The sequence below is a fragment of the Calidris pugnax genome, unplaced genomic scaffold (genome assembly GCF_001431845.1).
Source record: "Calidris pugnax isolate Ruff unplaced genomic scaffold, ASM143184v1 scaffold38, whole genome shotgun sequence".
In the NCBI taxonomy this organism is placed as follows: Eukaryota; Metazoa; Chordata; class Aves; order Charadriiformes; family Scolopacidae; genus Calidris; species Calidris pugnax.
The window spans coordinates 4,477,785-4,501,118 of NW_015090995.1; the positions used below are offsets into that span (position 1 = coordinate 4,477,785).

The 23,334-nt window shown below is 48.8% G+C and overlaps 1 protein-coding gene across 1 annotated transcript in view; it reads right to left on the minus strand.

Annotated features, from left to right (window-relative positions):
* The window catches only part of GABRA3 (gamma-aminobutyric acid (GABA) A receptor, alpha 3), a 79,363-nt gene that overhangs the window by 45,152 nt on the left and 10,877 nt on the right, over positions 1–23,334 (minus strand). The window contains exon 3 of the mRNA XM_014955217.1: positions 19,354–19,475. Within this exon, the coding sequence (XP_014810703.1) occupies positions 19,354–19,475 (122 nt within the window). The remainder of the gene's footprint in view (positions 1–19,353; positions 19,476–23,334) is intronic.

Genomic DNA, 23,334 nt, shown 5'->3' on the forward strand with positions numbered 1-23,334 from the left:
ACCCTCTCTGTGACTTTACCCTTGGGACTGCCATGCCAGTACTGGGAGAGGATACAAGCAGAGGGGTAGGTGTCCAAGGGGAGAGGGTAACCTTGCCTCTCCCCACAACCTCCCTTGCAAGAGCTGCAGAAATGGAGACATGACATCTTCTACATCACCAATCACACCAAGAACCCCCTAATGTAGCCTTCACTGCTGCTCTCCTGCTGCAGGGCCAGCAAGACTATCCAACATACCTTAGAGATGCTTTTCTTACATTTTTAGCTAGGGACCACAGCAGGAAACATTTCAGCAAACATCACTGTTAATGCCTCCCAGGCTTGTCCAGCCCAGCCAGGAGATAAAGCTGACTCCAAGGACATAGACTGACAGAGCTCCTGCCACCCAAAGGCCACGAAGCAGCATGAGCTATTGCTAATGTCAGGACCACAAACATCTCTCCTGCACCTAGGATAATTTCACAAGTGCCCTGGGAGCAGAGGCTGTGCATGGGTCAGGAGGGGAAGGTTGGAGAACAGAAACAGGAAAAAAAGCCTGAGGTGTTTTTTCCTCCAGCATCTGCGAAAGGGAGAGCAGAGCTGGAGCCCAGAGAGATCTGGGCAGCTCCCAGCACCACCCCTTCTCTCCCCTCAATCGGTTTTGACTCTGAGATCTTAGACAACACATAGAGAGGTCACAGTCAACCTCTTCAAACTCCCAGTCCCAAAGTCAAAATACCTATTTTCAAGTGTTGCTAGGCTGTTTTAGTCCCTCAGCATCCTTGAATACAAAATGACTTCTTCAGAAGCAAAAGCCAAGTCTCATATTGCAGACATTCACCCGGGTTTGACAAGTTCAGCCTGGGCATCTTTCCCAAAAGTGGACGGCAGTGTGTACAGAAGAAGCAGCCAGAACATACACAGGGTGTCTTGGTCCTGTAAGCAGCTTTCCTTCCATAGGAATGAATTGTAACTGCCTCCATATACAGAATTGAAACAGTTGAAATCAGTAAGAAGCAAGGGCTTTTGGTAGCGCATCACACAGCCTACAGAAGTCAACGTCCAACGGCAGCGATCACGGCCAAGAGTGTCACCAGGAGGGCTGGCAACAAGCCCAATCCTTTGCAGGCCAGACAGAGCTAACAGCAGCGTCAGCTTTAATTCCCCAAACCACCTAAAACGCCAATACATCTCCAGAAAAACCCACTTGGGCAGAAGCATCAAGACACAACAGAGACCACTGCTAGCCCCATTTTGTCTAGGGAAGGAGGGTAACGCCAGAGGTAGGTCAGCCCACCCAGACCTGACACCCTCTGATGGCATCCTCATCTCTAATGAACCTAGAGATGAGGATGACCAGGGTCCCATGGGTAAAAGCCGGCCTTAGCCTCATGCTCCCACCTGGGACAACACGGTTAAAGATGACAGGACCCTCATCCACTGACAAGTGGAGTCAGCCAAGGACTGAGCTCTGGGAAATTTGTGCTCCCCATAATAAACCACACAGCAAGGAAAGACACAATATAATTGTCTGAATCAAATGTCTTATCTCAGCAGAGTAAAAGCCTGCAGGGGATTGCCAATGAGACCTTTGGACCAGATCCGTGTCTAGCTCTGCCTACGTGCCAGGAACTATTTGTCTAAGGCAGTTTTGCTCAGCTATTTGCTTGCTTACAGAAGTGGCCACCCTGTCTCACTCGTAGAGCTGAAATAACTCCATCTGTGTAACGGATCTGACCCCCTCAGTTACACTCCCAGAGACTTCTGCAGAGGTATGATCAAAAAGGCATGGCATTTATGCAGGAAACAAGGCTGTCTGCTGCTCTCCGGGAAAGCACTGAGCCTGTCCCTCCCACCCTGGGGTGCCCAGGCATCTTTTCACAGGGGGTGGCTTGTCACTCGCCACCGCTGCTCGAACACCCTGGGACTGCCAGCATTTACTGTACAGCCAGTTCCCAAGGAGCTGCTCCGTGAGCCACGGTGATGAATCACTACCTCCTCTCTGGTGTGATGGCACATCAGTGTCTACAATCGCATGTCCTCCAGTCAGACTAGAGAGAAGTCATCAAATCTGTAAACACAGATACGTGTGGTATCACTTCTGGCTGCCTTCTCTCTCCTTTCTCCCCCCAACTCAGGTATTTCAGCATAGAGGAAGAAAGAAGTTCAAAACAATTTCAGGGGCTCTCTCTCAAGAGACAGGCAACAACAAAACCACTCGCACACGATGAGAGAGAGATCAGCGTGGTCTGTAATTACACCTGCTTAATTTTTCAGCCCAGATGAAGCGAGATGATGCCTGTCAAATCCCTCAAAGAGGCAGCCTGCTGCCCTGGCTCTCTTTCTTAGCAGGGCCAGGGGAGAGCTGATGCAATGAAGAGATTTATTCCCTGTCTCACACAGCGTGCCGCATATGCGGCTTTCTAACACGGCTGCATCCAGTGTCCTCTGCAGGAGCAAGATGCAGGACCATGAAGTGACCCAGTTACCGCTTGAGCACGGCTTGTCTAGGATTTATGGCACACCGTAGTGTCTAGATGGATATCTAATTCCCAGGTGATTCCCGGGGCACCAACTCCTTGGATTACGTAGGGAAGATCAGCTCAGTTCTTGAAAGAGAAATCCCTAAGCAGCCTCCAAATGTGCTATACGTGGGCTCGTGGCTGTGACCCAGGTCTAAGCTCTCTCCACACCTGTGTAACACGTTGGTTCTGGAGTCTGGATCAAGGGATAACTACTGCTGAAAGCAGAGGAGTCAGGCACACCTTGTTCCTCCTTGCTTCCAAGTGAGCAGGCAGGCAGTGTCCCAGCACAGCACTGAAGGGCACACAGGGCATCTGCTTGTCTCTTTTGGGTGAGAACCTTAGCACTTCCACGTGAATGACAGCACAGGGCAGCCCATGGTCTGAGCTCCCTGCACAGAGCACGCTACACTGTCCCTTTGCCTCAATACATAATGGATGCTCTAGGCACACCTGGCACGGTGGGTAAGTCCACATGTTGCTGCAGAAGGTGCTATAGGGATTTCACACCCTCCCACGCTGGAGAAAGGCACTTTCTCACATTTACCAAGAGCTGGGGGTGCAGGTTAGAGCTCCATCCAGCAGAACAGCCTAGGAGAGATGCTGCTCTACCAGCAGCAGAGCCAACAGACCCTGCTTTCCTGCACGTCAGTTTTTCCTGCCTGTTTTTCTGATGCCTAACACCAGTTGATCCCACCCAGTAACCTCTCTCTACTTTGGGTCTTTTTTTTACCCAGCTGCATAATTCCACAAATCTTGCAGGGACTTAAAATCTCTGAGATATCTACCTTTCTGTCAGGTTTTGTTCAGATCAGCCAACAGGCTCAAAGGCTTTTAGAAGACAAAAGGCAGAAAGAAAGATGTGATAAGCCTTACCCCACTAGGAACCCAGGCAAAAAAAAAAAAAACTACCACAAGACCCAACAGAACTATGCATTTGGCTCATATAGCTTAATTTAGCTTTTCCTCATTACCCCCGTGCAGGCATGCGCATGCAGGTTTTCTTATTACTGCATTAAGTGACATAAAATACACACCCAGAGGTTAGAATTAGGACTCGGTACAAGTTATTGCTAAACATAATGCCCAGGCTGAATAGAGGAGAGAGTCAGACAGAAGAGAGAGTCAGAAACAGCAACTGCCAGAGGATGTGCAGTCATGGAGGCTTTACACACACCCCTCATTCTCACACATACAGACTACAAACAGAGACTACAAATTAGTTGAGCTATTTTTGCCACAGACTGAAAAGACAGAATGAACAAAGCTGCTGTAGTTACTATTTTAAGGACTTAGGACACCCTCAGATGCTATGAAGACAGAGGAGGAATATGTATGTATGAGCATGCTTTCAGAGGTTCTACAGCGCTTGAAGACCCTGTGGTAATGGAAGAGAGATGCTACATAAACATGTTTGTTATATATTATAAATACAATGAGAAAATGTGTGAATATAAATTACCATGCATAATTTAACATATTCGGTTTTAGAGTCTGTCCTTGATGGCTAAGCCAGAGGCACTCGGGGAAGGGAATCCCTGACAGTCCCGGTGGATTGGGGAAGAGCACTCAGACAACACCGTGTTGCCGGCTGGGACACACAGCTGTGGCCCTAATGAAACCAAGGCCAGGAGAATTTTACTGACCACCATCCTGCAGGGTGCCTGCATGGCCGTACTCGCTGGAGGGAGCAATGAGATGAAGGTAAAAATGCCAGTCTGGTACTTCAGCATTTGGCAAACCTCTCCATGTTACCTGCAAAACACCTGTGCTTCGTTTTGGGCCTGCCTCCCCGACCTCATCTTCGCTTTAATGTCCCTCTTTAGGGGTCAGTGACAATGTTGACCACACCAAGGGATCTTGGTGAACGGCAGCCTCAGGGAAAGACTGCAGCAGGACCCCAGCACTGTGCCTGAGAGATAAGGCACCAGAACAAAGCATCCACCGAGCTGCTGCCTTTGCTTCTCCCTTCACTCGTGTATAACCCAGCTGGGAGAGCCAGTCCTTAGACCAGGCTTAACCTGGGTGTACATGGTGCACCTCTGAACCTTCTCCATCCAGGAGCTCAGACTGGCCCTGGCAGGTTATCACTACTCCCTTTCCTAAAAAGCACTGAACCTTTTGTTAACTCATTCTCAGCAAGTCTTTCTTTAACAGAAATCATCCCTCACATGCTTGAAGAGGAACTACAAAAAAAAAAAAAAACCTTAAGATCAGTGACAGTAAAATCCTTAGCATTTTAAAGCAATTACCGAGCTCTGTAATTCATCAGAGCTCGAGGCAGATCCCCAGGAAAAAAAGATAAGCACAAGGGTGTAATACAAAACTGCTATTTCTAACCTGATAACCATTGATACATAGAAAAACAACTGCAAAGTCTGGAAAGCTAGAAAGCAAGTAGGGCAATGGCAAGAAAAATCGAATGAGAGACAACACTGCTTTGCATTAATTTTATGTCATTGCAGAGGGAGGAAGAATAAACAGGATGTCTCTATCGAGTGAGTGGGGTTTGCAGGCTGAGCTCTGAGCTCCAACCCCACGATTGCTGTGAATCTGCACTGTGGCAGTGAGCACACAATGCAGTTCTGCTGTGCCTCAGTTTCTCCATCGGCCTCAGCGCTGCCTTCCCCTGCCTCTGGCTATACCTTGTTCCAGGTTGCCCTGCGGGCTGAGGGTTGCCAGACTGCATGATGGACTGGAGTGGGCAAAAAAAGAAAAAAAAATAAAAGAAAAAGAAAAAAAAGAAAGAGGCTCCTGGGGCTTGCTGTATAGCTGAGAGGAAGAGTCCATTTAATTCTCAAGCTTGTCCCCTGAGGCCAACGCCAGGTACTGAGACGAAGATACAAGAAAACCATAGCAGGGAGCAACACAGTAATTTGCACTCTGGTTCCCTTATCTCCTCCATTAGTTCCTGGCTGGCATTTCCTTCAGCGGGAGAACTTAATCAGCTTCTGAAGACGATGGTGTGTGCCTCCAGTGACACTTCTGGCATCCCTCACCACCACCCCCAGGGCAAGGCAGACAAATGCCTTCCCTTCCTTATCGTACCCCAACCTTGCCTGGGTCCGTGCGACCGCCCAGCTGCAAGTAGAGCCACCATCTCCACCGAGCTGCCTCTGCCCCTCTGTCGTGCACGGGTCACTGGGCTGTGCTCACCGCTCATTTCCTTGGCAGCCGTGCCAATAGATGGCACAAATAAATTTATTTCATTCACATCACCTCACACCGGTCGATTTAGCTTTTCCTCTGATGCTGAAGTCCCGTGGCAGAGCAGGGCAAGGTCTCCTCACCACCCGGGCTCGCTGAGCTCCCCCCTGCCCGTGCTGCTGCCAAGGCACCAAGAAACACATTGGGCAGCAGGGATTGCGAGCCCACCCCTGCCAGGTGGGAATAACTCCACTGTCCCAAACTTGCAAGGATAAAGAGAGAGTCTTCAAAGTGCAAGATAAATCCACAGACACTGCACCATGCCCCTCCATCACATCCCCTCTTGCCTCACTTCCCCTTGCCCCCCCCCCAGGAAAGTCCTTGGCTGGCAAAGGGGGCTGGCAAACTCCAGGAGCAGCGGGGTTATCCACAAACGGCAAAACAGGCTTATTTGTGTGCTCGGGCTGTGGTTTTATCCCCAAGTGATCAAAAACCTTTTAGAGAAAATTCCATCGTAGCTCTAAATCTTCCCCTCCCCAGCACTGTTCAGACACCAGCATCGTCTGTCCCGCGGACAGGAAGGCTTTTCATCACAGTTGCTCACAAAAATTCGGCAACAAATACCGAATTTTCGGTTCTGCCCACTACATGAATTACAACATGCTGCATAATACACCGCGACTCCCATCAGAGACAAGCAGAGGGCAGATGCCTCCAGATGTAATTTTTAATTTCCTTTGCTGGGGATAATGTTTTCTTGTTTTAGCGACGTGCATTCAAAGCGTTCCAGTTCCCATGGCAACTCTCTGCTGCCACTGGAGATGCCATTTTTCATGCCATCCCTTCAGAATTAGACATCTCCTAGCAGAAGTTTTGAAGAAATGTCTCTCTTAAATATATATTTATTAGAGACAGTGCCTGCAAGTGTGCTTTATTGACACGTTTCTTAGGCGACTCGCAGCCTACAGAGGAGAGAGCTGTCTCCAGAAATATGCTGGCTGCCAATCTGCCTTTTCTCAGCTTCTCTTTTCAACCAGAACTCTCCCCTCTTTTTCTGCCACATGTATATTAGCCAGCACCCTCTCCCAATTTTTTATTTTTTTTTATTTCCTTTCTGTTCCTACCACTCTCCCCTATGCCCAGTCTCAGCCCAGCTTCCCCGTAATGCAAAGGCAGCAGGGGAACCGATGCAGCACACGCTGAAAGGCTCTGCACCACTCGCTGCCTGTTGGCACTGGCACTGCCCGGGGACCCCCTCTTCTCCTGCAGACAGAGAGCCACCACTGGCCTCATTATACATTTGCACACAGAGGAAAAAAAAAACCAAAGTACTTCTAAACAGGGACCACTACAAGAGCTTCCCAGCCTCAGAGGGCAGCATCAGGAGCATCTGCCCTGTTTCTGCCCCTGGCTGCTCTCCCTGTGCCATCTGGCCGTAGCCCACTGGGCACCATGAGCCTTCCAGGAAGGGGTGAGCATGTCAGAGCTCAGATCCTGCTCCCCAAGGCTGCAGCCTGTGCATGAGGCTCCTACGCTGGCTGAGGGAGGGATTCGTGCCCCAGGTCTTGGTTATCCAGTGCCACTTGGGCACCACTCTTAGAATCATAGAATGGTTAGAGTTGGAAAGGACCTTAGAGATCATCAAGTTCCAACCCCCCTGCCCTGGGCAGGGACACCTCCCACCAGACCAGGTTGCTCAAAGCCCCATCCAGCCTGGCCTTGAACACCTCCAGGGATGGGGCAGCCACAGCTTCTCTGGGCAACCTGTTCCAGGGTCTCACCACTCTCAGAGTAAAGAAATTCTTTCTGGTATCTAATCTAAATCTCCCCTCTTGCAGTGGTTCACAGCGTTGTGGTACCTCCCTGGGCTCTGTGGGTGTGGAGGTGGGGGATGCTGAGATGGACCCACCTCCCTGCCTAACGCACCCCCTTCCCCACTGCACCGAGACACACCACCCATCTCCGCTCCCACGCAGTCCTCACCTAACCATCACACCCGAAAAAACCCACATGCCTCTGGCTCAGAAACCCCCTGCAGAGAAAGTGAGATGCAACATCCCACCCACAGCAGCTTCCAAAGACTTTTTTTCACAAGATCCCCCAGGGAAAGTTTCTATTTCAGGCTCCACAGGCAGCCCCCAGCCCCGCTGCCCTTTGCCGGGGGCTGGGAGATCCCCTCACCCCACAGGGATTTCCAGTCTCCCCAGCTCAGCAGGACCTTGGGTACCGCAGCACCCATGACCCTCACTTGCACCAAGCTCAGCATCTCCTACAGCTCATCAGAAAGAGGCAGCACCAGCCCGTGGGGGGTGTCCCAGTGGGACACCACGCTAGAGCTCTCTAATAGAGCTGTAATGTTACGGCTTCAAATTGCCTTCCTCCAGCAGACAAATCCAAGCAGGTAAATTGGTAGGAGCTGAGTGGATCCAGGGGCTGATGGAGCTAATCCCAGGCATGTTTAAATGCAAAGGCCCAGGGAGCCTCGCTCAAACCTGACATGATCACTCATCCTTCCTTCTGTGCTTAATTCTCAGGTGCAGCCTGCTGGGAGGGGTGGGAAAAAACAGAGGAAAAGGCAGAGCACTGGGAGCAAAAGCCACACACCGGCTCCAAGGTCAGGACATCGGCCCTCTGCAAAACCACACTACTGCCAAACGGCAGCAAAACAGCAGCTGCTCTTCACCCCATGGTGGAAACCACATGGATAAACATCTCTGTTGTTACCTCAGAGAAGTTTAGAAACATTTTCTTAACCCAGCTGCCAAGCAGGGACACATGGGCTCAGGGGACACTTCTTGCTGACTCCAGACTTCACATTAATTGTACCGTCCCACCAGCCATTAATCAAACGTCTTCCACTGGCATTTTTATTGAAAATCAATTTAATAAAGTAGGTGGGAGTCCACATGCTTCCATAACATCAGATAAATATTCATGGGGGCTTGTGCTGCTTTAGCTAAATGAGTTTTTCAAATTTAACTGGTGCAATTTCCTTGTTCCTTAATATATAGCTTGGCTTGCCCTTGTTCGGGAGTAGAGAGGAGGTGGGACTCTGCCCTGTGCTGGCTCGCTCCATGGCACACCAAGGAACAATCCTTTGCTATCAGGCCAATGTCTTTTGGCAAGGATGCTGTCATCCCTAACGGGTAATCCGGGTCTGCTGGGGTCGGTGTCACCCAGTGAGTATCCCCAGAGCCAAGGCTGAATTCGGCAGGGCCATTTGGAGTTGGAAAACTCATTTCCAAACACTAAGAGCGCGGCCACCACTTTTACCTCCCCGGGTGTGCCATTTGATTTCCGTTTTTCCCTCCCTGTTTAAGCAGCTATTGTGCTCCAACAGCAAAAGCTAATGAAAGCCATTGGAAAACGTGTTCCCCTGATGCTTATTGAAGGGGGTTAAAAGGCTTCCAGCTACCAAAATACACACCGCACCAGCCAAAGAGCCCAAACACACCCACAAAAACCTTCCAAATGTGTGGGGTGCGTGAGTCCATGGAGAAGGGATGAGCACCAAGCTCTCCCTGAGACACCCTCCATCTGCAGCCCTGGGGAGGGCAGGTTAACCCCTCAATTCCCCGGGGAGGCTGCAGGCTCCTGACTCGCTCCTCCTTCTCCAAGGCAGTGATTAGAGTCCAGACAGAAGAAAGAAAGAAAGAAAAAAAAAAATCTGACACATTGATCAAATTTAGTAGAAAGGCAGGATTCAGACAGTCCTTATCAGTGAGAGATTTTACAGCGTCTAACAGCTTCTTTGTTAACTGGAGCAGTGAGGAGCTGCAGCTTCCAAAAAGCGGCAATGCAGGGCAATTCAACCACTGCCAGGACTCTTGTCATGTTATCCTAGTGATACCCTTCTCTTGAAAGGCAGTGCTTTAGAAATCAAGCGCATCATCATTTTGCCTTTGTTATTAACGCAAACTGACTTGTTTTCATTGTTACAGCCTCGACCTAATTCCCCTGCGCACACTCTCCCTACAGCAGCTCAGATCTCCGGACAGGATTTGCTTTCCCTGTGCTTTTAATGACATGAAGGTTGTGACTAGCCCTGCAGACATGCACAGATAGCCCCAGCCCAGGAATAGGGTGCAAACCCTGCCCCGTGCCCCTCCGCACAGGAGCTCCGGAGGGTCTCTTTTCCCATGCCCCAGCCCCAGGGGGGAGGTGGGGTGAAGATGAAAGAACTCCATGAAGTGCCACCAGAATAATTTTCCCCCCATCCCCAGCAGCTACCGGTGCAGCAGAGGTGGGCAATGCCCGCTTTCTGATGCCATGAGATAGTCTAGTCAGTCAGTGCCTCCCAAAACACACCATCGGCCACATGGACAGTTCTCCTGCAAGCCTCTGAGCTTACTGATCTCTCCAATTCCCCCCTCTTAAGACAACATTCCTGCTTCTGGGAGATCATCCTTGCTGGAGACAAACTGCCTGTCAGCAAACAGCATTAAATACAGGGTATCATATTCGCCAGATAATGGCATGCTTTTAGTTTTTTCTCTCTTGGATGCAGGTCACACAACTAATGTCATCTCCGAACGCTGAAATACTAGATGTGAAAAGGTAAAGCTTAATTGCCTTGAACAGCAACTCTTGTATTGACTCCAACATAAGGCCCATAAATATTAATACTGCTATATTTAGCCCCTTTCAATTATACATACAAAATTAACCATCTTTCTGGGAACAAATCAGTCCAGATAGGGTTTGTGTTTTTTTCGTTTCCCTTTTTAAAGCATTCTGCATCAAAATAATAATAATTCCAATAGAGCTAAGGGTTTAAAAAGAAAAAAAAAAAGAACAGTGGATGGAGACAGAGGTGAAAAGATACTTTCACCTGGCTCTGGTTCCCCTCTTATTTGTGAAATTCAGTCCCTTTTCTGACTGGCAGAAAACTAGGATCCCCTGAAGGTGTGTGCACAGAGCTGGGCACATGGGGAACCAGCCCAACCTGGGACCTTGGGGTCCCAACACCACAGCTGGGAGAGGGATGCTCGAGGAGGGACTCCTGCCCAGCTGGAGAGGAGAGGTCCCATCTGCAGGAGGGGCCATGGCCACACAATGCCTTCTGCAGTTAGAGACCTTCTCTTTTGTATAAAAATCACATCCACTTTCCTGATTTGCAAATTAATTATACGTTGCTTTCCTTGCCAAAGTGGACTTAATGGTATTAATGTTACATGACAAAGAGAAGCTATCAGAAAGCTTCTCTCATAATGATGGCTAGATTGATCAGGAAAGAAGAAAGGAGATTTCGTGCTTTTGTTCTTTAACCCTTCCTCATGCAAGCAGACAGGGCCCTTTTCTAGGAAAAGGCTCTTTCAAATTCTCAGGCGAGACCAGGTGCGTCTCTCCAAGGGGAAGAGCTCTAATCTGTCAAGCACAAAAGCCTGTAATTCAATTCCCACATGTGCACAGACCCTTCACAGAAAACACAACTTGTGGAAAGAAGAGTTTGCACCTTCGCTTTTTGCAGGACAGTGGCTTTAACTGGCTAAAGTGACATTCTCAGCTCTCCGGGAGACATACCTTCAGGTGAGTGAAGAGGAATGCAGGACTGCAAAAATCTGAGCTGGCCTGTATGGATACAGCCATACATTCCTCAACAAGAATTCAGATGGTTGCACTAAGCTTTGCGCAGAGCCTTTGGCACCTTCCCCTTTGCAAATTGCTGTGATTTTTCGTTGGGTTTTTTTTTTATAGTCATCAGATCCTTCCCTTGAGAAAGTTTCTTGTATCAGAACTGATCCTTCCCAAAAAGAGGCATCTGAAATGACTTTTGCAAGGTGGAAATAGTGTCTTGAATTTTCAGACACAATTTATTTCGCTCCAGTCATGAATCATTCCATCCACTGATTCAGTCTGAACTTGGCCATCAATAGGCAGGTTTAGGGGGAAAAAAAAAAAAAAAATAATCATATGCTTTTTCCATGCCTGTTGTTCTCATTACTTTGGTTTGAATTATGTTCGTCCAAAAGGTAAAGTGAACGTTATGTCCTTTTCTCACAATGCAAATTGCAGATTAAAAACTCTCTCTGGGCTATACTGTATGCTTACAATTGCCAGTACTCCACAAAGACTTTTTTTTTTTTTTAAATAAACATTAGCTGTATGTCCTTCAGAGGCAGATTTTTAAAGTAAGCTACAGGTTAGTACACAGAGACAAAGAAATCATTACACAAAATTCCTGCCCCACCACACTCTGTGAGAATTTTGCCTTTTACTGCAAGAGGGTGAGAATTTAATTCTGACTTTTAATAGTATTTGGTTAAGGGACCCTGCACAGTTTAGTCCTATAGTCTTGCAGCAACTCACTCCTCAAGCCCCATGTGTCTTCCAGAGCCTCAAAAACACTTTTGTTTTTATATTAATATTTTTATTTAATCAAACAATAACCTCTGAATACATGAAACGGCATTAAGAAGCTAACAAGTCTGAATCAGCAGCATTAATCCCCTCACCGCAGGGGGCCCAGGTAGATGTGATTTGATTACTTCTTCCAGATGGAACCGGGCTGGAATTCACCACCAACACGATCAATGACTTTGCCTCATCAGACATAATCAGTGTCTCTGTATAGGTACATGAACTGCTGCAAACATTTTATCCTCTAGCTCAACGAATAAAATAACTGCTGTTTCCTCAATATTTGACCAGTTGTTTCACCACCAGCTTCCCAGAATAAACCAATTAAAGTTGTTTTTAAACTCTATAATACCTAACAAAATAATAATAATAAAAAAATCTTATTTCACAATCCATATCAAAGGCACATTATAAATCCTTTACATGGGACTAAACAAATGGAAATTCTAATAAACGAGTAGCTGCCATAGTCCAACAGATCAATAAAGACATCCTTGCAAGCAGTTTATAGCCATCCATAATATCATCAACTAATGTTCTTAAAGCCATCTAACACATGTTCAACATGCTTAAGCATCAGCTCCCCCCTTCCAAAGTCATTATAAAGAAATGGCGTCATCCCATCTCCAACGTGTACCCACCAGCTTCCCCTGGGGCAGGGATCTAACACTCGTACTGGTGCAGTGCAGGTGTCTGATCCAGCCCCGAGGCTCTGAGATGTGGCTCCAGTACAAGTTGCTGGGGTAAAAATTTCTCACCCTTTGGGAAAAAAAAATCTTACTTCTTGCCTGCATGAAGGCGTTACCAGCTTGGGGCAGAGTCCTCATCGGAACCACACACAGCAAATGAAGGCACCATATAAAACAAACCATCTGAAGCAACACAAGAAATACCTTTCCCCTCCACACTCCTGGCAGCCTGGGGGCTTGGTTGCAGCCACCCAGGAGCATGACGCCCAAGGACTCAGCAGTAGTAGCAGCCTACCAATATCTGAAGGGAGCCTACGGAGAGCTGGAGAGGGACTCTTTGTCAGGAAATGTAGTGACAGGACAAGGGGTAAAGGTTTTAAATTGGAAGAGGGGAGATTTAGATTAGATACCAGAAAGAAATTCTTGATTCTGAGGGTGGTGAGACACTGGAACAGGTTGCTCAGAGAAGTTGTGGATGCCCCATCCCTGGAAGCGTTCAAGGCCAGGTTGGATGGGGCTTTGAGCAACCTGGTCTGGTGGGCGGTGTCCTTGCCCATGGCAGGGGGGTGGAATTAGATGACCTCTAAGGTCCTTTCTAACTCTAACCATTCTATGATTCTATGACAGCCTTGTCACTGGCGATCTAATTGGACCACACAACTGCCCCATAGAGAGGGTGGCTGGGAAGGGACCAGCCGTGGTGGCCCACTCCCTCCCACGGCACCGCAGGGGCACAGGCAAGATGGCCCTCAAAGGACACGATGCTGACCTGAAGCCCAGGTGCTGCTCCACACCAAAAGCTAAGCATCTCTTTTCAAAATGGGTTTCTGACCCCTCCAGAATGTTTGTGATACCCCTGAAGCTTTGATACAGGCTTGTTGCCCTAAGCAAACTCATAACTTATTTAAGAGAAGACTTTCACCCTTAGGCATAGCTGTCAAGCCCGTATTGCTCACTTGCCTTCTGATGTGTGTGTGCCTTTTCACACAGAGCTCCCTCTCCCTGTACGCCCTGGGTTTAAACAGCAGCACAACTGGGATTTCAGCGGGAGAGAGGAGAGCATCAGGGCTGTGCAAATCCACGGCAAAGCTGCCTTTGGAGAGCTGCACCCAAGGGGAAGTCAGCCTTTTTTTAAAATTTGTTCGTAGATCTTAACTTCAGAAGTTTGAAGAGACAGAGCAGGGTCCCCGTTGCCCAGAAAGGTAAATAGAAGAAAACGCTGTTCAGGCAATGCCTCAGCTTCAAATTAAAACTCATCAAGGAATCTCAAACAAAGACAAAAATCTGAGATAAGACATGGATTTTTTTCTGAGAAAGGATCAAATTCCTCCCTGGAGTAATCAATACAAGGAATGATGTCAGATCAGAGAGAAGAGATGAGAAGTTGGGAGATATGGAACATTAAGACAGAAAAACAGATTAAACACAGTCCCGAAACTCTGGAAGTCATAACAAACCACAAAGGGCCACTGGGTTTGTCATCTAATGTTTCTCTTGCGTAAACAGTAGATCTAGATAATGTTTATGACAAACTGCAGGCAGCTTCATCTCACGCAAGTGGAAAAAACTACAGAGGAGCTCATGGCCAGACTGAGTCCGGGCTCCCTGGACACCTGAGGACCAGCTCTGCTGCAATGGAAGGTGGGACACACTGCAGTAGGACTCTGCCACCACCTCTCCGGTGTCCCCACAGCAGTCAGGCAGAGCACAGACCTGCCTCCACCCCCCTGCCCACCACTGAAAGCTGGGCTGCTGCACCCTGTGACTTCACGTGCACCCAGAGAGCTTGTGAGGGTCCCTTCCCCACAGCTTCACAACCAGTCTACAGAAGAAAAGGATAATTTCAACATTTCATCCAGATTTTAGGAAATTTAAGTTCTCTAAACTTCAATCTGGACGATTTAACAATTTCTACTACTACTATAGGTTACTCGCACTGCAAACAGATTTGTTCTCGTATCTTGCCAGGCAGATGAGCCCTCACTGAAGAACACTGTACTTCCCAGAGAAGGCAGTTCCATAATTTAATTATTCTGACTATTTCAGCCCCTCTGCCTTAATGCTGATATAATAACAGACAAGCCCTTACCTGCAGGAGGTCAGGACAAAATGACAGATGCACTGAGGTGTAACACACCAAGCATCTCACAGGAATGAGATGCTAATGAACCTAAAGGGAGTCGCTCTGAACCGAAGTCCAAAACCTTTTGGCCATCAGCACTGGAATCAATGAAACACAGGTGGCCAGAGAGGGATACAGGTGTTTCTCGTTTGCTCAGAAGCCATCCTGCCAAACTACACCCTCATTAAAAAAAGCAGGAAGAAACACGACACCGCAGAAAGAAAAGAAGGGGAAAACTCCAACCAAGGTGCACTTCACTTACAAAAGAATAAAGGGAATACATCGGCAAGATAAATATTAACAGGTAGCTACAGATCAAAACCATTAGCAGGGCAGAGCTGACACAGTAAGGCCAGATAAAAGGCATCGTAGTGCCGTGTCGGGCATCCCTGATTTGAGTCCTATTGCCAGCAGCAGAGCCTGACCACACCAAAACCTGCTTGAGCCCAAGGGCATCTACACCAAGCCCAACACAGCCAGGGAAATGTTGACATCAAGCCACAAAGAGCTGCCTGGTGGAGATGAGGAAGAGGAGGCAGCCATGAGCCTGGGTTGCTTTCACTCTCTAGATATACCTAATTGTGAAGGTACAAACTGGGGCTTCTCCTCTGCCTGGATAGGACCCACTTGCTGCCAACCCTGAGGACAAGAAATGGGTGCCATGACCTATCCCCAAGGAAAAAGAAACCAAAGAGGCCAAGAGCCTTGTTCTGCCTAGGGAATTGCATTGCTTTAATCCAGTTGCTTGTGTCTGCTGGTCCCAGTAAACCCCATGCTCTGAAAACATCAGTAGGGTCCCAGCTCTCAACTGTCCAGAAGCACATCATGCAGACACAGACCAGCAGGATGCTCAGCGGGGCTGAATCAGCTATTTAGGGGCTCCAGAGACACATGGTAGAGGCTTGAAGGAAATACCATGAGTTACCTTGTAAGTGATGCTGCATCCAGGAGGGATAACATTGATCGATCCTAGCCTAGCTACTTAACGTGGTACAAATTACTTTTTAATTGCAATTGGAGAAACTGGCTTATCTAGAAACTTTACAGGCCATCCTTTTGAAAATGGAACACCCTACTCTTTCCTTCTCTTCCCTGGGGCAAATTCTTTTCCTCTTTAGCATCCCCTGGAAAAGGCCAACAGTTTTCTGGAGTGCAGGCTTCCCCTGACCTCCCAGTACAGAGACTCTCAGCTCTACAGGGAGCCCCAGCAAAGAGAAACTGAGAGCTACAAATAAATGCCCTTCACCACATCCCCCGCGGGGCCGGGCAGAGGATCCGTGTGATTGCACAGCTCCGGCCCGGGAGCGGAGGCCAGCACTGTCCATAGAAAGTCTCTCAGTGGGAGATTTTCTTATCCTACGAGGTTGGCCATGACAACAGATGTCTCCATCCCCTCGGGGTCCATTTCTGTTCCTCTTCTGACTTAATAACCAATCTGCCCTATGTTTTCCCAGGGGAAACACAGGCTATCTGCTGACAGTTCCTTCCTCTCCTCCCCTATTTTGAATTCTATAATATGATCTATTTCTGCAGCTACCCCTTCCCCAAGTCCAGACTGTACTTCAGTGGTCATGGGGCCAAACACAAGACTCAGCAGCTCTGTCCCTAAGAGCAAGCCAGCCCCAGCTCACCTGGCAGAAACAGAGAGGAACTTCCTACCAGCCACAGAAGACTTCTCTGTGACACCAACAGTCGTGTCCCCAGTGCTATGGGGTATTCCTGCAGAAGGAGGGCTCTGACGGCCACCTTCGCCCCACACTTTTCATCTTCTAAGCTAGTCTGCAGTATGCTCACAAACCTCTGCTTGCCATCATGACTACATCATGACCTCTCCTTGCTGGAGAGGATGTCCTGAACCACCCTCCTGGGGGCAGGAGAAGCAGCAAGGCATAGGACCACCCTCTCCTGGAGCCTGGCTCTGTACTGGGTGCTCCCGAGCAGCCTTGGTGCTGGTTTGCTTCAGTTTGTGTCTGCAGCATCCTGGTAGGAAGAGGAGCTCTGGCATGGGAGCTATTGGAGTGGGTGGCAGCAGATGGTGAAAACAGAGGGGATAAGAAAATAAATACAAAGAGGCTATCTTGAGGGGAGAAGTCGCCACATCAACACTCTGTTGCTTACACAGACTCTTTTCCCAAAGCCCAAACAAACATTGCTCAGTTCCCGGCGCACACGGGGACGGCTCCGGGGAACGCGGGGGACAGGCACCCAGCCCCAAGGGGTGCTGCAGCCCTGCACCCCGGCTCAGCCCTTCGTGTCCCAAACCAGTCTTTTCAGGAGGATCTGTCTCATACAGAGCAGGGAAACCAAGGCCAAGAAAGGAGGCTGCACGTCCTGCTGCCCAGCTACCCACAATTTAGGCCAGTCCATCTTTCCGTTCGCCTGTGCATGGGTGTAATACCACCACCTCTGCCCTTTCCACGGGCACCAAAGCATGGTGCTAATGGATGCTCTCACCTGACATCTTCAGAAAAACAAGTGGAAGATATTCCCGAGGGAAATGGGGAGAGACAGTGCTGGGTCTAGAGGGAGTGCCCAGTGCTGTCTCACAGGAAAAGCAATGTACTTTGGAAGTCACCGAATCACCCAGCAGCACAGCTGATAATTTGAAGCAAAGCAATCCCTTTCACAGATCTCACATAGCCTTGGACTGCAGGAGCCCATCTCTCGATGACTGTCACCCCAGGCTGTTAGATTAACCCCTAAATCTGGAGTCTGCAGCAGGGCTGTTTCCTGCTTCTCTGGCCACCAGCAGCAGTGTGGAAGGTCTTTCCCTCTTATGCTCTTCCTGATAAAAACCCAAAACAGAGCTCCAAAGAACAAAAGCCCAGACTTGGAGAAAACAGGTCCAGCTAAAAGTGACTCACCAAGCTGCCCATACACAAAAACACACACGCTGAGGACAGCTCATTGCAGCCAAGAGCCACCAAAACCTGTGGCCCTCATCAAAACCTCCCATCTGGGTCCATAAGAGTGCTCCATGAGGGGAAATCAGAGGTGAAAGCAGTCTTTACACATGCAAGGTCTGGTTCAGGCACTGGCAATTTATTATGTTAAGCACGTTATTAAAGGATCTAAAGCAACAGAGCAGACATGTTCCAGGAAAGGTTTTAATTTCCCCAGCAAGGGGCTCCTGGGAGTCCTCTTGTTAATACTTTGCACGGGGTTGTCTGCAACCAAGCCTACAGTGAACATAAATGCCCCCTCAGTCCCCTTTCAGAGCTCGTTTCAGTTAAATCAATACAGCCATCGGGGAGGCTTGAGGAAGCAAAGCTATTAGTGGGACCGCAGTTAATTCTGGGGGAAAGAAACAAGCAACAAAAGCAATAAAGCTGATGGATGGCTTATGCAGACACAGTAACCCTTTCTTGTCCAGGCCCTGCAGCGTGACCCATCACCCATCAGAGGTGAGGATTCTCATGGGAGAAACCCTTCTTCCCCAGATGTTGCATCAAAGTACTCCTGGATGGGTGCAGGACAGATGGCCACAGTACAGAGGTAGAAGAGACAACAAGGCTGCTCTGAGGAATGGGTGGTGCAATTCCAGGCTAGTATTATATCACCAGAGCCCCCATCAGCATGCAAGAGCTCAGGAAAGCTCATTCCCAATCTCCCTTAGCATCAGGGAACAGTAGACCTCGAGGGAACCAGGGAGCACACGGTGTCTCCAGCTTTGGTTGGGCATCATGGTCCAGCAGCACGCCTCTGCAGCTGAGCTTCAGAGGAGCTCAGGGACATCACCTCAGCAGCATCCCTGGCACACAGTCGCCAGCACCTGAGAGGGATCACCTTCTCTGCCATAGCAATGCCCCCTGGCAGCAATGAACCAAGAAACCACACAGGCCCATGTCTCCCTCATCTCGCCAAGAAAGCTCACGTCTGTCTTCCCCACGCACCTCCCTGTTGCTTCTGCCTCCTTACATCACGCTAAGTGTGCACCATCAGCATCAAGAGGGAGGGTGACCACCATGGTTTGGCTTTCTAAAGCACCCTAAACACCTGTAGGTGCTTGGAGGGAAACTCAGCAGCAGGAGCTTTAGTGGCAGCTGTGTTAAAAGCAGCTCAGGAGCCAGCAAGGCCCAGCTGATTGCCTGGGACCCAGAGAAGAGATTGCTAGGTGACAGCTAGGTAGGAAATAACTGAGAAGATATCAAGATAGAGGCTCTCTAGCAAAGCCCACGGACTAAAAAGCAACACCAGCACAAGCTGAAGGTCCTGCAAACTGGCAGGATCATCATTTCTGAAACCGTAACGCCTACAAAAATAGCAGAAATAAGTTTAATCATATTTGCTCCATCTACAGGCCTATCAATGTAATGTCATAGAAGACGACAGCAGTCAGAGACTCGCACCTCTCATCTCACAAGATATCAAACAACAAGATAGCACAGACTCAAATTGGGGAAACCAGCAGCAGACTGGCGCTGAACCAGCCTCTCCTCCCAACAGCTCCAGACTTTTTTAATAAGTCATCTGTGCAGCCTCTCATTTCTAAAGCTATGCAGCTGTAGAAAACATCATCTCCCCACCCAACTGACCTCCAAGTCCAGGTCTCAGGCGGTTATCGTATCCATCCAACAGCCTGTCCAGGATGCGGGTGAAAATGGTGATGTTATCTTTGCTGTCATCGACAACGTCTGAAACATGCTTCTGAGAAAGCCTGGCATGAGGGGGAAAGAAGAGGAAAAAAAAACATAATCAGAAGAGAAACCTACTCTTCCCATGCTCTGAACAGTTACTGGAAATGAAAGGATGCTGCCTCACGCTCCAGCCTGTGCCCCAGTGGGCTCTGAACTGCAGGATGGGACGTGCCTGTGCATAAGTCCTTGCAGGACTCCCCACGGGGCATCTTGAATCAACTCCCCTCTGGCTTCTGCCACGGCAGCCCTCACCGTGGAAGCTGAGGCATCCCCACTGCCCCCTCCCCACCTTCCCATGCTTAGGACCACAGGTAGCAGTTTAGGAGCCGTTTTTTCATGGGGTATCCCTCGCCTGCCCCTAAAACAGGGCATTTTATGAACAGAGGCTGTGGGAACCTCAGTTATTCAAGTGCCAGTATCTTCTTATAAGCAGCATGGAAGAAATTATACCAGTTATTTACCATATCAAGCTATTTCCAAGTTCTCTGCTCCTGGGAAGAGGGAAGGGAGGCAGAAGAGCAGGAATTCAGTAAAGCAGGCTTGAAGCCCAAGTCCATCATTAAAACTCTTTGTGAACCATTTCTACACTTTGTTGAACTTTCCCTGTTTATAAAACCAAATGAGTTTTCACATTCCTATCTCTGCTTAATGCAAGAAGCCTGGAAGCCCCCAAATAAGATGATTTCCTCAGGTCATTTTCCGCCCCAGGTGGAATGAAAGAAGTAGTAAATTTCTCAAACAAAGCTCATCTCACCAAACAAAATCTTCAAATGCAGTTTTGCAAGCCCAAGGGGCTCAAGTAATACATTTGCATTTTGCATCTCCCTCTTTCAATCAACAAAAAAGGAGCCTGCGAATCCTTCTGAAACTAGCTATCTCTAAAAGAGATTTCAGACAACACAGAGTACAGGTGCTGTGGTTCCAAGCACAGCTTTCCCCAGCAGAAACAGCTGTTAGGACCAAAACAAGTGGAAAGGCAGAAAACTAAGTAACAGAAAACCAAAACAAAAATCTATAGAGATGCAGAGATTGCAAGAGGAAATAAGAGAGACACCAACGAGGCCCAAAAAAAAGAAGATGAAGACAGGCAGCAGGATGGCTGAGGAAGCCCAGCCAGGCAGGGGGAGAAAAGGATGCTGGAGCAGAGGGATCCTCAGCAGCGGCACCAGGAGCCCCTTGGGAGTGGTGCAGCCCCGACGGGCAAATCAGCGCTGTGCCACTAACTGGAGAGATGAGTGACTGGGGAGCTGTGCCTAGATGAATAGAGCAAACTAGAGAAACACTGGTAGTGCACGATGTGGCTGCAATTACCAGGGAGGACACCTATGGCCCTTCTGAAGCAGCATCCCACTCCCCACAGCTGGGGGAACAGAAGCCCCTAAATTGTTCCTTTCTAAGACTTCTGCCCATTTCCTTCTCTTCCCCAGTCTCATTTTCTCTTGCTCCAGTTGACGCGTGCAGCCACTGGTTTAAGCATGCATAAGGAAGTGATTGGGGGGAACGGGGGATAGGAAACAGCAGAAAGAGGAATATCATTTAAGGAGTTCAAAGCTTAATCCTGCTGCATCCCATCTGGTTAGATGAGTTTCCCCTGACACTACTGGTCCATTTGTAAACATCCTGTGAAGGGTCAGTAGGGTGTCAAGTAGCAGAGCTGGCTTGGAGTTTTCTATCAAAATGTTATCCCAACAGAAAACCCACCTTCTGTAAGATTAAAAAAAAGAGCAAAAAGTGTTTTCTAGCAAAAGAGAAAAAAATGAGAACAGAGTATGGGTATTTTTAGTCAGGCTGAATCAATACTACTCAGGATGCGGCAGCTAATTGAAATATTCCATTTTGGGCAATTTTGACATTAATTTGCATTGGCATCAATGACCAAACACTCTGGGAAATTGCATTTCAAGTGCTTGAGGTTCGCTTCTCCGGGGATCGGATCCCACCTCTCACAAGGCTGCTTGGCCTCTGGTTTTTTAGCAAACCAATACCTGCTCTCACGGGAGAAGTGGTCAAGCCAGGGAGCTCAGCCCGATGAGGGTAATAAAGTGCTTAAACTCAGTTCCATAGAGTATGGGAGGGTGAGGTGTGGTGGGGAAAACACCCGTCCCAGCCCTAACCCAACCTGTCAGATCCAAAACATCAAAACTCCACTGATATTGCAAACTGCATCACAGCCTTCCAGACGTCCCATTCGAACCAAACCACTGGTTTTGGCTTTTCATCTGGGCTTGAAATATTTGAAATATCTGAATACTCACTGCAGGTAAGTAGATTTTTGAAGAATTTAACAAATGCCTACTGTAATTAGTGAGGTTTCAATTGCACCAGCTTTCAATAGATGTCATGGTTAAAAGGAATCTGTACCAGTGTCTGCTGATGGGTATATAACCATCTATAACTTATGAATAGCTGGCACGCTCATGAAAGCTCATTCATTAATGTTTTATAAGCTATCTTTAAAAATTACCTGTAATATAAAGAGTGAGAGGACAGATTTTTGTGAAGGAACTCCTGGCGGAGGCTCAGCGGTGATGGGAAAAATGAGTTTACAAATTTCAAAGCCGTTTTACTTAGCCTGACATCTGAGGGTTCGACTTCAATGCGAGCAGTGTGGGATCCACTGGGGAGGTGCTGGGGGAAGAGCGGAGCAGGCAGGGCCAGGGAAAGGCACAGGCAGGGGAGACTCAGCAGCACCTCTGCCTGCACCTCATTTGGGCTAATTCCCCAGTCCAGCTGAGGTCTGGGCTGGCTCACCTGACCTTAAAATAAAGTTAAAGCTGCCCTTTAGCAAAGTGTAAAAACAAGCCTCATTTATCTCCCTCAAAGCCCCAGCGAAGAACTCTAAGGAACTGCAAAGAGGTATGGGGATCATGGTTTTAAAATAATTAAAAGCCTTCAGGCAGGGAGGACAGAGGTTTGCAGCAAATTTAATTAGGATAGGCTTGAGGAAAAAGTCATTACCTCGCTGCCCGTCCCCGTGCACATGCTCTCTGGAGAGCTGGCTGCCACATGAGCATGCCAACCTCCCAACAAGGGTCTCCTCGAAATGCAATTTAGGAAACAAATCCTCCCGCGGACCAGAGGAGGGGAGCAGCAGCAGCATCAGTGAGTATGTGAGGGGAAGCAAAAGGGCAGAGGTGGGAGAGGCAGAGGGGCTGCTGACACCCCCCCAGCCAGCACGGGATAGGGACCCAGCCCCAGAGGGCTGGAGGGGACAGCAAGATGCCAGTGCCTGGGGCTGCCTGTGGTGATGCATCAGACACCATACATCAATCTGAGGGTCAGCATCTACACATCAAGGCATGCTCGGGATGCATTTCCTTACTCAAAGTTAGATCCAGGTGGCACGGCGTGGGCAGGACGGGGTGGGGGGTGCAGGTGGGCAATCAGCTGCAGGCAGAGGGGGTGCGTGGGTGAAGCAGGAGCAGCAGCACTGACTTTTTTTTTTCCATGCATGAAAATCCTTGATCGCTGCCGGTCTCGTACCTCGGCAGACAGCATTTCAGCGTCCGTAGCTGGCACTCTAAAGGCTTTTCTAAATTTTTTACACAAGTCATGTTTTATTTGCGTTTCTCTCCCTCTGCGCAGAGGTTCTCCCTCCCCGTGAGCTGCTGGGCTGTGCTGGGGGGGTCTCTGCCTCCCTTCCTCGAAGGGCTCTCCGAGCTCTCCGAGCCTCAGCAGAGGCTCCGGCGGGATGCAGAGGAGGGATGCAGAGCCTGTCACAGACTAACAGGGTTTCATCTTCCCCCCACAGCTCCTGGAGGCTGGTGACAAAGCTCTCCGTGCCAGGACAGCCGGAGCCTGGACACCCAGGGACACTGACCCAGGCAGAGGGTGAGGAGCAACCCCAGCCAAAATTGGCCAACCCCCCCCCCCCCCCCC